The following is a 12,356-nucleotide window of genomic DNA, read 5'->3' as shown; positions in this document are numbered from 1 at the left end:
TAGACATCCATGCTCGAACAGGGATTCGAACCCAGACCTGCACAGTGAGAAGCTAGTTCCCTAACCACTCGACTGCCAGGCGGCTAATATTTGTAATTCTTTGTTACAATTAATATAATCCAGCTTTCCAGATATTTGACTAATAAAAATTCATTCTTTCTCAAGTTCAAAAGCAAAGTCTGAAACATAAAACTGCTAAAACTGCTATTTTATGCTTTTTTAGCCGTAAATCATTGGGAAATGAGGTTGGTTATCTAGGAACAAAAACTGTGTTAAAGAGCATATTTGTGCAGTCTTTGCTTGTTATAATGACCATACGTTGTTGTGACTGTTCAATCATAATAACAAGAACAATAAGTCCCAAATGTTTTCCCTATTTATATCATGCTATTTTACATCCAATATAATGACCTACAAAAGCTATTAAATCCAATACAATGTTTGAAGTCACCTGTGACTCTTGACTCTTTATTTGCAAATAAATTAACAAAATCTGTCAGTGTGTTTTACCCCATGGCATTGGAAAATTTGATACATAAGCATGTGCATGTAATTAATTATTACAATTTTGTAATTTCCTAACCTGATGTATTTTCATTCTCGAACTGCTTACATTATAATACAATGAATAATAATAATACTGTTTTATTCTGTCCGTAATTCCCTCAAAAAGCAATTTCAATATACTGTATACCCCTGCATTAGCCGGCATGACATGAAAATCAGGGCCACCAAATTTGTGAATGTTCGAGTCTGGTTCATTTCAGGCATGGCATGCAAGGTTTAATGAGGATCACATTATGTATTCAGAAGATTGATATATTAATCTATCATATATTGAATACTGAACAAATATGTGAATAAAATGATAATTTTCACCGTAGCAAACATGTTTAAGCCAGAAATTTGATAACAATAATGAAAAAATCCAGCATTCACTTATTGCTTTGTGAAATAATTATTTCCAATACCAATTAGGTATTGTATTTTACACTGTTTTTTCCTGCATGTTCATAGATTGAAGAAATATGCTTTCGCTTTTAGTATTACAATATCATGTTTTGCAGAGCGATTCCGTAATTTTTTGCTCTGAATATTCAGATCTTAAACACATGGTCAAGGAATACAAAAATACTTCATGTCTCCCAATTCTTCTGTTTAACTCATCTTACAAGGACAAGTATACCTAGTATCCAACATTTGCAATAAAGATGGTAGCAAAAAGCAAACATGAAATACTAACTATCTCCAGCGTATGTCGTAAAACACAAATAATCATAAAACACAGAGAACAGATGCAGTTCAAATTAGCCATTTGAATTGATTTTTGATTAGAGATTCTCTACTCAAACAATCGATTTGATTTTTGAATTTCTCAGCATGCTGGTCTTCCTCACTGTTTTCTGACATGTCAGCTAATGTGGGGGGGGGGGGGTATGGTAACTACCTCCCAATATATAATGCCTGATTTCAGCAGCACAATGGGGAGGGCTATATAATGGGCATCAACTGTATTACTGTTGATAGCTTTGAGAATAGTGAAATGGGCGAAGATTGGAGTAGATTTTGATATTTTGGCACAAGGGCCATTAACGCACATGTAGTGGGTAAAAAGTTAAGAAAAATTTGGAAGAAACAAAGTCATACCATTGCAGTACATGATGTATAACAGAAGGATCCTGACTTTATTGATATTCGAAAAACTCTGATCTAAGAGTATATTGTGAACACGAGAAGGCAGATCATGTAATTTTTCTTCTTCTTTTGTTATTGCCATTGCCAAGTCCTTGCAAAAGAAAAACAATAACAAATAGGTGATATATTTTGATTTCAAATCATTTCAACAATTACACTGAAGTATATATATAATAATACAATGTACTTACATACAGTATTAGTTGCATATGTATCTACTCTATATAGAAAAGTGTGGGTTTAGAGATTTCCAATATCCATTCCAAAACTTCTGATTTTTATATTGGTGTTGAATATATGGGCTGTGTATATATAGGGTGTTCATACACTATTTAGAAAAACTGAAGGGAGGATAGTACCTATCAAGACAAACAATTTTTACAATGGAACCGTTGGCTGCAATCCACTCAGAGTATCAGAAAAGCAAAACTTAGAAACACGTCCAACAAGCACAAGCCTTCACTTCTGATGCCCTTTCAGACTTAAATTCACTGGACGTGTTTTTTGTGGAACATTTTCTTGCGAACGCACACATTGGTGTACGAGACACCTGCAAACTCTGTGAAAGATCTTGTTGCAAGAATCTTTGCTACAGTGGACAAGATCAATATGACACCAGTGGTCTACCAGAGGGTGTGCCAATCTTTCATTTGCCAATTTGAACTTTGCAACGACACCCTTGGACTTACAGCATCTTTTGCTGATCTGCACTGGGATTCTGCAACTTATGATTTTGTTGTCTATTTTTTTTCTATTATTGAAACTTCAACATGGACAATTTACTTTACGCTTTTCTAACACACTGAATGGATTGCAATCATAAGTTCTGTTGTAAATATTGTTAGTCTTGATGGGTACTACCAAGCCTCCATTTTCTCCAAAACAATTTATGAACACCCTGTATGTTAAGTCAATGTCTAAAGTCCAGCATCTTCACAAAGACACACACATGCGCACACACACTATTTTTGTCATTTCAATTTCATTGTACCAGTCAATACACACTTGTGACTCTCAGGGCCACAACTAGAAAAAGAAATTTACTCTGTTGCCTGAGGCCAGTGCCCTTTTGAGCGTCCGCCTCCCCATAATTTCGAACAGGAAAAACCGCAAACTCAGTGCCATTCCTGATCCAGCACCCAGGGTACCAGAGCCCTCCTGTCCTCCCCTAGTTGCAGCCCTGCTGACACTTAAAGTATTTACTAACATAGGTGACTTATCTCTATACACAGCCTGATATTTTAAATTACCAATAGATTACCAGAGAAATTAACTACACCAATCGCTAACAGCTGATAGAAGCAGTATAACTATAAAGTCAATAAATAAAATGTTATAGTATATAAAAAAAGTATGCATTTCTAACTGCAATTTTTGCTGAGATATTCAATTCAAAAAACTAAGAAAAATTGAAAAAAGAAGGGGAGAAAAACATTAAATGAGCATAAGACGGTTTCCTCCATTTAATGCTGTTTTTTCCTAATTTTCCTCTGTTTTTCAAATATCTGAGTGAATATTGCACTTGGAAACATTGAATCTTTTTGCTGGTATCGGGAGAGACAGTGCAACAATTTTCTAATTGGATGGATAAGGCGGTATATAAAAAGTTGATTTTATTTTAATAACTATACAATCCCTTGCAACATGAATGACATATCTGAGTACTACACCATATTTGGAAACTTTTTCTAATTAAAAGCATGCCTCCGAGATCAACGGTTTGCCAGTAAAATGCCATACACCCTGTTACCTATGCACCCAGTGTATATAAATAAGCATCAAAATGTTTAAACTTAAAGATCATCCAGAACTATGCTTTTCCCCACCACATCAATTTTTAACTCGTATGCCACATGAAAATCATGAACATACTTGCGTAACACAATTTTAATACAGTGAAATCTCTATAATGATACTCTGGGAAACAAGAAAAATTATCGTTGTAGAGGGATTATCATTATATTGAAAGACACCAATTTAACATTCGAATACAGGCATTTCCAAACAAGGCTTGGCAAAATTATCCTTTTAGAGGGATTTAACGTTATATATAGTACTGTTGTAGCAAGGTTTCGTTATATTAACAAAATACTTGAATCATGTAAAAATCTAATTATATTTCAAATATGCCTCAGAATTTCAGATTCTATGAGTTCAGTTGTACAGTATGAATGGGAAAAAGCGGAAAGTCACTGCATCTCACGTGTACCCTCCCAAAACAGAATATACCAGAAAAAAAACAAACTGATATGTAACAGACAATCAGTGCTGCTACAGTACAATCTTGGTAATATTTTTAAGAAAAAAAAAAAGATCAGTGTAGAAAATCATATGGGAATTTTTACTGCAGAAAACTTTCAATCAGTCAAGGGCTTGTTGGGGAATGATGCATAACATTCCCTGCTTTGGGCCCTTTTACCTTTTAGATATCCCAGTAATTCATATAATAAAACTAAATTGAACTGTTAATTGAAATCAGACCTGCTCAAGCAAGCATAGTTTTTTCAGCTCGCTTGTGTTGAAATTCAAGCAATGGATAACCATGTTTCTATAATCTTTGTATTTTCTATTTAGTCTGAGCTTGTTGATGTTCCTGATATCTGAGCTAAGTCGCCTGAGATTTTCAACGTTTAGTGGCCCTTCGGTGAAACTCTCTGTGTATTTCTCCATTTCAGTTTTTATTTTTCTAGCAGATATAGGAAAAAACAACAACAGAAAATTAAATGACAAAACGAGAAATGAATAAGATATTTTGAAATTGTAAAAGTAACAGAAACATACAAAAACATTCACTCTTGAACGAATGGATATTGGTCATAAAAATGAGGGACTTGGGGGATGTAATACATTTGATTTTAAATTATAGAGTTTTTATAATACACCACAAGTGTTTGGGAACCAAGAATATATTTGGTTTGCAGCATACCATCCATAATGCAGTGAAAAAAGAAACTATAGAAACATAAAAGATTAAACTTCAATGTGACCTAAATGCTTGACGCATGACACACGAGTTTCTTGTAATTTCCCAAGAAATGCAAAGTATGTTAAAGAAAAAAAAAATCTGATAAGACTGACTAGCATACAATAGGGGGGAAAAACCAAATTTCTTGGATTTTTACTGAGAACTTATGTTTTTAGAAATTTTTGGGTATATGCTGATATAGTTCAATAACATGTTAATTTTAAGTGCAAAAAAAAAAAAAACCCTTGAAAAAACCAGCAATGTAAGAAAAGCTTGTCAGAAAATTTAAATTTATGACAGAAAAAAGAGAAGCAAATAATAGCAGATAAACTTACTCAAAAACAGAAGATATGTGCTGGTGTCTGTTCTCTGTCCAAAACTGGTCACTTTCATCAAGTGCCACATCCTTTCTAATAGTTTCTTTCTTATCTGGTATCTTGTGCTCCACTTGATAAATATTATCAATGATGGGAAGGAATTCGTAGACCATGGCCTGGAGTGTAAGCTCATGAAGTAGAGGCGAGATGCAATCAGTGCCTCTGTCGATTATGAATAGTTGGCAGCTTCCTTTGTTATCCATCTGGATATAAGAATAGGATTTTGCAATTTCTGAAGCCAAAGCATATGTACTACAAATGCTGTATAATCATAAAAATAAATGAATGATGTTTCATTAACTAGTTAGTTTGAAATAATCAATTATGATATAGTTTTTCAATAATGTTTCATTAACAATGATAAATTTATAATGTCACATTAATATTAAGTTTAACACCTTTGTCTGTTTATTTCCAGCTCTATTTTTTATGTGTATTTTAACATAGGATCTCTGCTTTTCATTTCCTGATATAATTAATGCTCCCTCGTCTGAGGGTGTGTGTGACCCATGACATAAAATATTTTCATGCACACAGAGTTTCTGCTGTGCAAAAAAATTCATATTATCCTCCTCAATCCAAAAGAAAACTTTGAATTTTGTTTTTTACTTTATTTTTTACTGTGGGACTGCCTAAAATTAGTTTCTGTCGACAGATAAGTATGAATAATTTACTATCAAATGTTCAGAACATCTAGAACTAACTGAGATCTATGTGAACATTTCATTTAGGTAGGTGGAATTTTTTCTAAATTTTTATCTAGTGTCTCCTAACAGAGGTGTCTACCTACATGAAGAAAACACTGGAGAGGGGGGGGGGGCACCTCTGGAAGTTGCCAGTCGTTCTGTATATATAACGCATACTCAAGAAGAGGAAGGGTATGGCATCGTATATTCATTAATTATTGGGGGGCTTAGCTTGATAATTACAACCTCAGAAAAAGGCGAACCATACGATAGATGCCCACTGGAAGCTCAAAATCAGGAGTTAAGCATGGAATTAATAGCATTTTCCAAGTTAATTTATTTGTGTAAAAATTGAAACCTTACTTTCATCTTATCAGGAAACTTTAAAAAATACTGTTTCAACTTTTCTTGTAATCTAACTGCTAACACGTGACTGGCCATCAAGCCCCTGAAACACAAATACTATATGAAGTCATCTAAAGCACAAAAATTAATTTCAATATAAATATACATAATTCCAAAATACAGGAGATAAAAGTATCCAAAAATAATTCAAAATAAAGTGAGCTGAACCAACTATGAGAAAAAATTTCAGATATTAACAAGGTCATCTTAACTGGCAGGTCCCAAGAGGCTCAAATTAATGACACAAATAATTTAAAAAAAAAAATACAGTAAACAAACGATATAGAGCATACCACCCTAGATGGGCATGATGCTGTTAAGATGATCCTGGATATTAGTGAATAACTCTGTAGATCTATAAAAGAGCTGAATTTAAAGCCAATAAAGGACTGAGCATTGCATAAAATTGAGCATCATTCCTGTTTTAGTTACACAATTTGACTTACATCTAATATAATCAGGTGTAATCAGGTGCCACCACAGGCCGCTGTGGTGGTCGAGTGGTTATAGTGCCGGACTCGTGATGCGAGGATCCGGGTTCGAACCCCACAGTGGTGGTCGGCTGAAGTTGGTTTTCTGTGGTTCCCAACTTCAAGGCGCAAATGCGAGCCGATCTCCCCGTTAAAAAGTCTCGCCACAGAGAGCAACAGTCCTACAACGGTAAATCATTCAACCATAACACTTCACTCATAGTTAGTAAAACTGGGGGCAGATGACAGCATTACACATAACAAGCATTACACAGAAACAAACTATACGTCAGGTTGCACTACACGTACACTCCCGCATTTACCGATTCGTTGGGGGGTTCCGCGGGGGGGGGGTGCATGTGTGGGGTAGCAGTAGTAGGTAGGGGATCCATGATGTTCTTAAGTCAGCCACCTCGTTGGGCAATTTGCCTGTTGTGGCGTTGTATTTGTATTTACTCATTAATGGCTCGTGTTAACCCTTCCAGCCCACACGTACATCTTTGAATATTCACATGCAAAAAAAATTTTTTTTTTTGGTTGTTCTTAATATGGAGTGGGAGGAAGATTTTTTATATAAACTGACTTGCAAAAAAAAAACACTTTATAATTGCACATTCAGCCTTTTTCTTATAGTAATAAAAGTATTTTTTTATTCCAATGATGCAACTTGATTAGGCTCGAATGTTTTGGGATATTTTCTTTGCACTTTGGTATCTACAGTTAAATGATATCTGAATCTATGAGCACATTTTTTCAACAAAAAAGAAGCTCCTCAATGATGTACATAGAAACAAAACATTTATGGTTGAATTTTCATTATTCATGTTCAAATGTTGAGTGCAAGACTCTCAAACATTTCAAACCATAACAGAAGAAAACTTTCATAACTCTTAAGAGGATATCCTAAAAAAAAAAAAAAAACATATGAAGCTATCCTCTTCTAATTTATTTCTAAATATGCATGTTACTTGTGAATCATTAAAACCATGATATTTTCATTTCCTTTCTTAGGTAGATGATTGATTTTTGTTTGAGAGAAATTTCATCCCTACAATAACCTACTACTATTCATAAAAAGCAATTTGTTTTAATAATTTTATTACACCTTTTGAACCTTATGGATGGATACACTTCCAATGAACAACACAATGTGGCTATCTTTTCAGCAAGAACATCACAATGCTCGTCAAATTGCAGATCATTTTGCCCATACAGAATGTGAAATGTTTCTTGGTCATCCAATGAGAAAATCTGTTTTTTATTGAAGAACAAAAATAATTGAATGTGATGAACATGATAAACATCAACAAGCATATAATGAACAGCACACAGAATAATTTTTCCAAATGTATCCACTGCTTATTTAACAACTGGTATAAAACAATATAAACAGTTGCACTATGACTATAATTTTTATTGAGGCAAACTGTGTTATAGAGAAAACTAAATTGAAAATGGGGGGGGGGGGAGTATTTTTTAAAGAACACAGATCTAACTAAATAAAAAATGTTCCCCTATGTTTTTGTTTATTTCTGGAAATATTAGACCTTTCTAACATCTATCTAATGTTTAGTGGGATATCTAACATCAGTAGATCTTTCTTTATTTTCATTTAGGATACAGGTGAATACAGTATCTCTACAGAGTTGTAAAAAAAACTGAAATAAGGGAAATTTAAAGCCACAACCTAAGGTTTTTATTTAATTATAGAAATTTATTTTATTTAAAAAATGTTATACATATTCATCAAATTTAATGTGCAAATTATTTTCACCAACTCATCGGGACCCAAACTTGTGCAGAACCTTTCACCTCACATGGATCTTTGAGCATTTACATGAAAAAAAATTATTTTGATTTATTCAGATACAGTAAATATCCTAAAATAAACAAACAACAATTAACAGTTCATAACAAAAAGAAAAGATAAACGAGGAAGATACTGGACGAAAGATAAACGAAAATTACCTGAGATTCTAAAGGTAAGAAAGCAATATTAACTTCCTTCAAGGTTCTAATAAATTGTGCACATCTTGATTTGCACAACATGTCCAACACTCCACAAGAAACACCTGCAAAACACAGACGAATCAAAATTAAATCAAATAAGTCTCAAAAGTGAAAAAATATGAAATGCTTTATATTAATTCTATCAATTGCAGCACAAGCTTCATAATATGCTTAAAACACATTAAAGATTAGATAAATAAAAATCACTTAAGACTAAAATATTTTGATATGTGCTCCTCTCATTGATCTCAGGCTGCTAGTTCTGCAGTTAAGAAGAACCAGAACAAATATTTCTCTTTCTTTGTGATGAAAAAATAGAATTGACAATAAACTGAATGCAATGGGTAACGAAAAATAAAATCAACTATAACTCACGGTAAAGAAAGAAGACATGAGCACACAAATAAAGACAGCTTTTTTCTTCAAAATCTGACATTAATGCGTGTACTGCCTGGAGAAAACAAAAACCAGATCAGTTTCAAGTACAGTTATCTAGAAATTGGAAAATTATTGTTGCGCAATTGAGCTTGAATAAAGTTGTAGATGGTTGTACAAGTGAAAAGCTACATTTGATGTCCTTAAACTAATTTCACCATAAATTTAAGTATGATCTAGCAGCAAATAAATAAAGAGGAAGACAACTTATTTCACTGTTACTCCCTCACACAAGTGATTTTAAGATTCTGCATTGAACATTACATGCAATTAACGCGTGTATCACCAATGGGAATTTTTACATTCAAAAGCAATATTTGAGGTTTTGATGTGCAGTTTAAACTGTCAAAAACCTGCCAACCCTGGTCACAAGTAATGAATAAACAGAAACGAGTGAAGGTTCAGTTTGAAACATAAAATTTTGAGAAGAAAATAACCTTGAAAAATCATCAATGCAAAAAAAATAATAATGTTCTTACAGTATACGTAGGCTGTATCAGATAAATAGCTTCATACTCTTTGAACTGTTCTCGACGTGCATAAATATCCTCAATCACTAAAAATAATAATAAGATAATGTGTGAGGCACAACTGTCGAAAAATACTAGACTTAGAGCACCTTTACAAGGAAAAAATAATCTTATTATGTCTTTAATGGAATTTACATCCTAAAAAAACAGCTCATAAGCAACCAATGCCATTAAACACAAAAACGAGTTGAGTCCAAGCAAAACCCTTGACCTCTAGTCCATTGGTGGACTTATAATTAGGGTTTACACTGCTGATCGTCATTGCACCAAATCGTGACAAAATGCTTGAATGAATGAATGAACATCAGAACTCTGCCACTATTGCTGAGATCTCTTCCAGCACAGCTTTGTGGCAGAGTCTGAAACATTTTATTATTAAGCCAAAAAGAAAAAAAATAAATACAAACGTGTATATTATACAAAAACATACAAACATACCAAAGTATAACAATATATTACCCTGGACATTGAAAACTGTAGTGATTAACAGATTTTTGCTATGATAGCAAATGAGATGTGGTTTAAAGTTGTTCCAGGGTTCTGTTAAAAGAAAGGAAGCCTATACTACCTCATGCACATTTTGTTACTGTTCGTACAATAAAATGAAAGTATTTAATGTTTTTGTGTTATATTGCAATTATTTAAAAAAATGAATTTTTCACAAACAGCATTGCAAGTGCAAAATAACGTAATCCAAATCATAGTGAGTGGTTCCCTCAACTCCTTGCATTTCGTAAGCACACGTGGAGCAAAATTGTTCACAGAGCAGGTACCAAAACTTCCCTTCTCTCTGAGAGAGCTTGGGATTACTATATCTTCCACCCCACGCAGCAAGCACATCATGACCACTTAGGATCATAAGAAATAAAAATGAATCAAACTATCATTTTATTTGTCATGATAGCTTGCAGCACTTTTTGTAGAGCAGAGGTGGTGGATCAGCAAGCGAAGCAAGTCTACTGGAAATACTGGGATGTTTAAAAAAAATAAAATCAATAATCATACAAAAAGTCAAAGATGTAAGTGGGGGTGGGACTAGAGTTAGGAATATATGGGATTCGAACCATCAACCTCTTGATTGCCTTCAATTTTACATCATACCAACTGCTTCTAGCTGGAGTCCTAAATCCTGAATAAACATATCAATTCTCAAACATCTATTTGTTGTTAATGTGCATGTGCCCTCAGAATGGACACCTATAGTAACTGCAAGTGCTAGAAATTACCCAGATAACCATCTTCTCTTGAATTATTCATTATAAGTATAAAAGATGATAGGCTTGCACGTTTCTTTTAATAATAATAATGTGATCTTCATGTATTCCAAAGGGGATCAGCATAATCTGTCCAGGGAATTGGTTAGTGTTAAGTTAGTAGACATCCATGCCGGATCCAGGATTCGAACCTAGACCCGCACAGTGAGAGGCTAGCTCCCTAGCCACTCGACTGCCAGGTAGCAAACCGAATTTCTATATCTATATTTATAAAAAAGAATAATCAAATCATACATGCAATATTTTCTTGCAACACTTCCAATGAACTACAGCAAGATGACAAGACCTTGAGACCCATGGTGTCAAGCAGCAGAATTTTCCAACTAGATTTACTCTTCATTGACTTGAATATCTGATCAAGCAAAACTGTAAGGGAAAAAAATTGATTGATCGAACAAATGACCTCATCACATACTGAAATTTCATGCAATTATGATGTACCTATGGCCAAATTTGTGTTCAGAACACCAACGTACATATTAAACTACTATCACTCATCATTTCTCCATTTAACAGCTATAGTATTATCTTTTTTAAGCAATGTGTTGGAGATTTTTTTTCTTTGGCAAGAAAGACATCCAAAAGCATGACTCAGTTTCATTCTTGACGCCTTCTTGTTATATGTTTTCCGACATCTTTTTTGCCAAAATAAAGATTATACTACAGCGGTTCCTTTACACTAATAGTATCAATTTCCATTTGCTTTTATCGATTTTTTTAGTATGTTTTTATAGGGGTGGACCATAGAGGTTTAAACCAGGGTTCCACTGTACATGTAGACATGGCCCCCACATCCTGGAGAGGGACCCCCAGGCTGGAATCTTTTGAGGGCCCCCGGTCATACTTGTCACGGGCCACTTCTGTAGTTAATTTATAGCGTGAAAAAGCAAAAAATGATGAGAACTGCCTGGGCCCCAGGGCTAGAGCCCTGTCAGCCCCCCCCCTTTGTGGGGGCCATGCACGTAGATAATAGTAAACTAAAAGAATTCCAGTCCAAGCAACAACTATTTTTACTAATATTATTAATTACATCAATACATATTACCCGTCCTTACATTATTTTGCTAATATTAATTATAATTACTGTAAATAGGAAACGAAAACGTTTTTTTTACTTAATAAAGGCAATTTTTTTATTTTTGTTTTTGGGGGCTCATTTTTCAAAGGCATATTTTCTACTTTTTTTTAAGGGCATGAATGCATTTTTTACAGAGCATTTCTTACCAATGATACAAATCATATAAATCCTAGTGATAATGATTACAAATGGAGTCATTTCTATTCCAAGAAAGAAAATTATTGATTGATCACTAGGTTCAATACTCCTTACATGCCAGCTCTGAAATTAACATGAAAACAACATGATAAAAAAAGATAAGCAACGTAAAAGTGACAACATTACTAACTTCGGCGACAAATTTCTCGAATACTCATGCTGAGAAAAATAAAACCACGTCTTTTTTTCAAAGGTACCCGCGTTAATTACTGAAGTCACCATAGCAACAAACT

At 33.9% G+C, this 12,356-nt stretch overlaps 2 protein-coding genes across 4 annotated transcripts in view; both read right to left on the bottom strand.

The window, feature by feature from the left end:
• LOC149068862 (protein ROP-like) overlaps positions 1–9,599 on the bottom strand; it is a 20,350-nt gene extending 10,751 nt beyond the window's left edge. For 2 of the 3 annotated variants that reach the window (XR_016195128.1, XM_089250867.1), the window contains exons 1-7: positions 8,984–9,053; positions 8,567–8,670; positions 7,704–7,849; positions 6,087–6,171; positions 4,996–5,240; positions 4,177–4,381; positions 1,648–1,786 (exon numbers count right to left, since the gene is read on the bottom strand). Coding sequence is in view for 2 of the 3 variants with exons in the window: in XM_089250867.1 (XP_089106993.1) it covers positions 1,648–1,786; positions 4,177–4,381; positions 4,996–5,240; positions 6,087–6,171; positions 7,704–7,849; positions 8,567–8,670; positions 8,984–9,044 (985 nt within the window). In the remaining variant the exon portion in view is untranslated. Of the gene's footprint in view, positions 1–1,647; positions 1,787–4,176; positions 4,382–4,995; positions 5,241–6,086; positions 6,172–7,703; positions 7,850–8,566; positions 8,671–8,983; positions 9,054–9,522 lie in introns of those variants that run through there. The other variant, XM_089250868.1, reaches the window with a different exon arrangement.
• On the bottom strand, positions 9,044–12,356 carry LOC149068861 (syntaxin-binding protein 2-like). The gene is made up of 4 exons (XM_089251228.1): positions 12,254–12,356; positions 11,082–11,213; positions 9,523–9,599; positions 9,044–9,100 (listed from the first exon to the last, which is right to left on the bottom strand). The coding sequence occupies exons 1-4, from the start codon at positions 12,279–12,281 to the stop codon at positions 9,044–9,046; spliced, it is 294 nt and encodes a 97-aa protein (XP_089107354.1). The 5' UTR covers positions 12,282–12,356.

The sequence above is a fragment of the Pholcus phalangioides genome, unplaced genomic scaffold (assembly GCF_987345545.1).
Source record: "Pholcus phalangioides strain wild (caught in Gottingen) unplaced genomic scaffold, Ppha-v1.0 ptg000024l_1, whole genome shotgun sequence".
NCBI lineage: Eukaryota > Metazoa > Arthropoda > Arachnida > Araneae > Pholcidae > Pholcus > Pholcus phalangioides.
The sequence above is the reverse complement of the archived record's forward strand: the minus strand, read 5'-3'. Positions and strand labels throughout refer to the sequence as shown.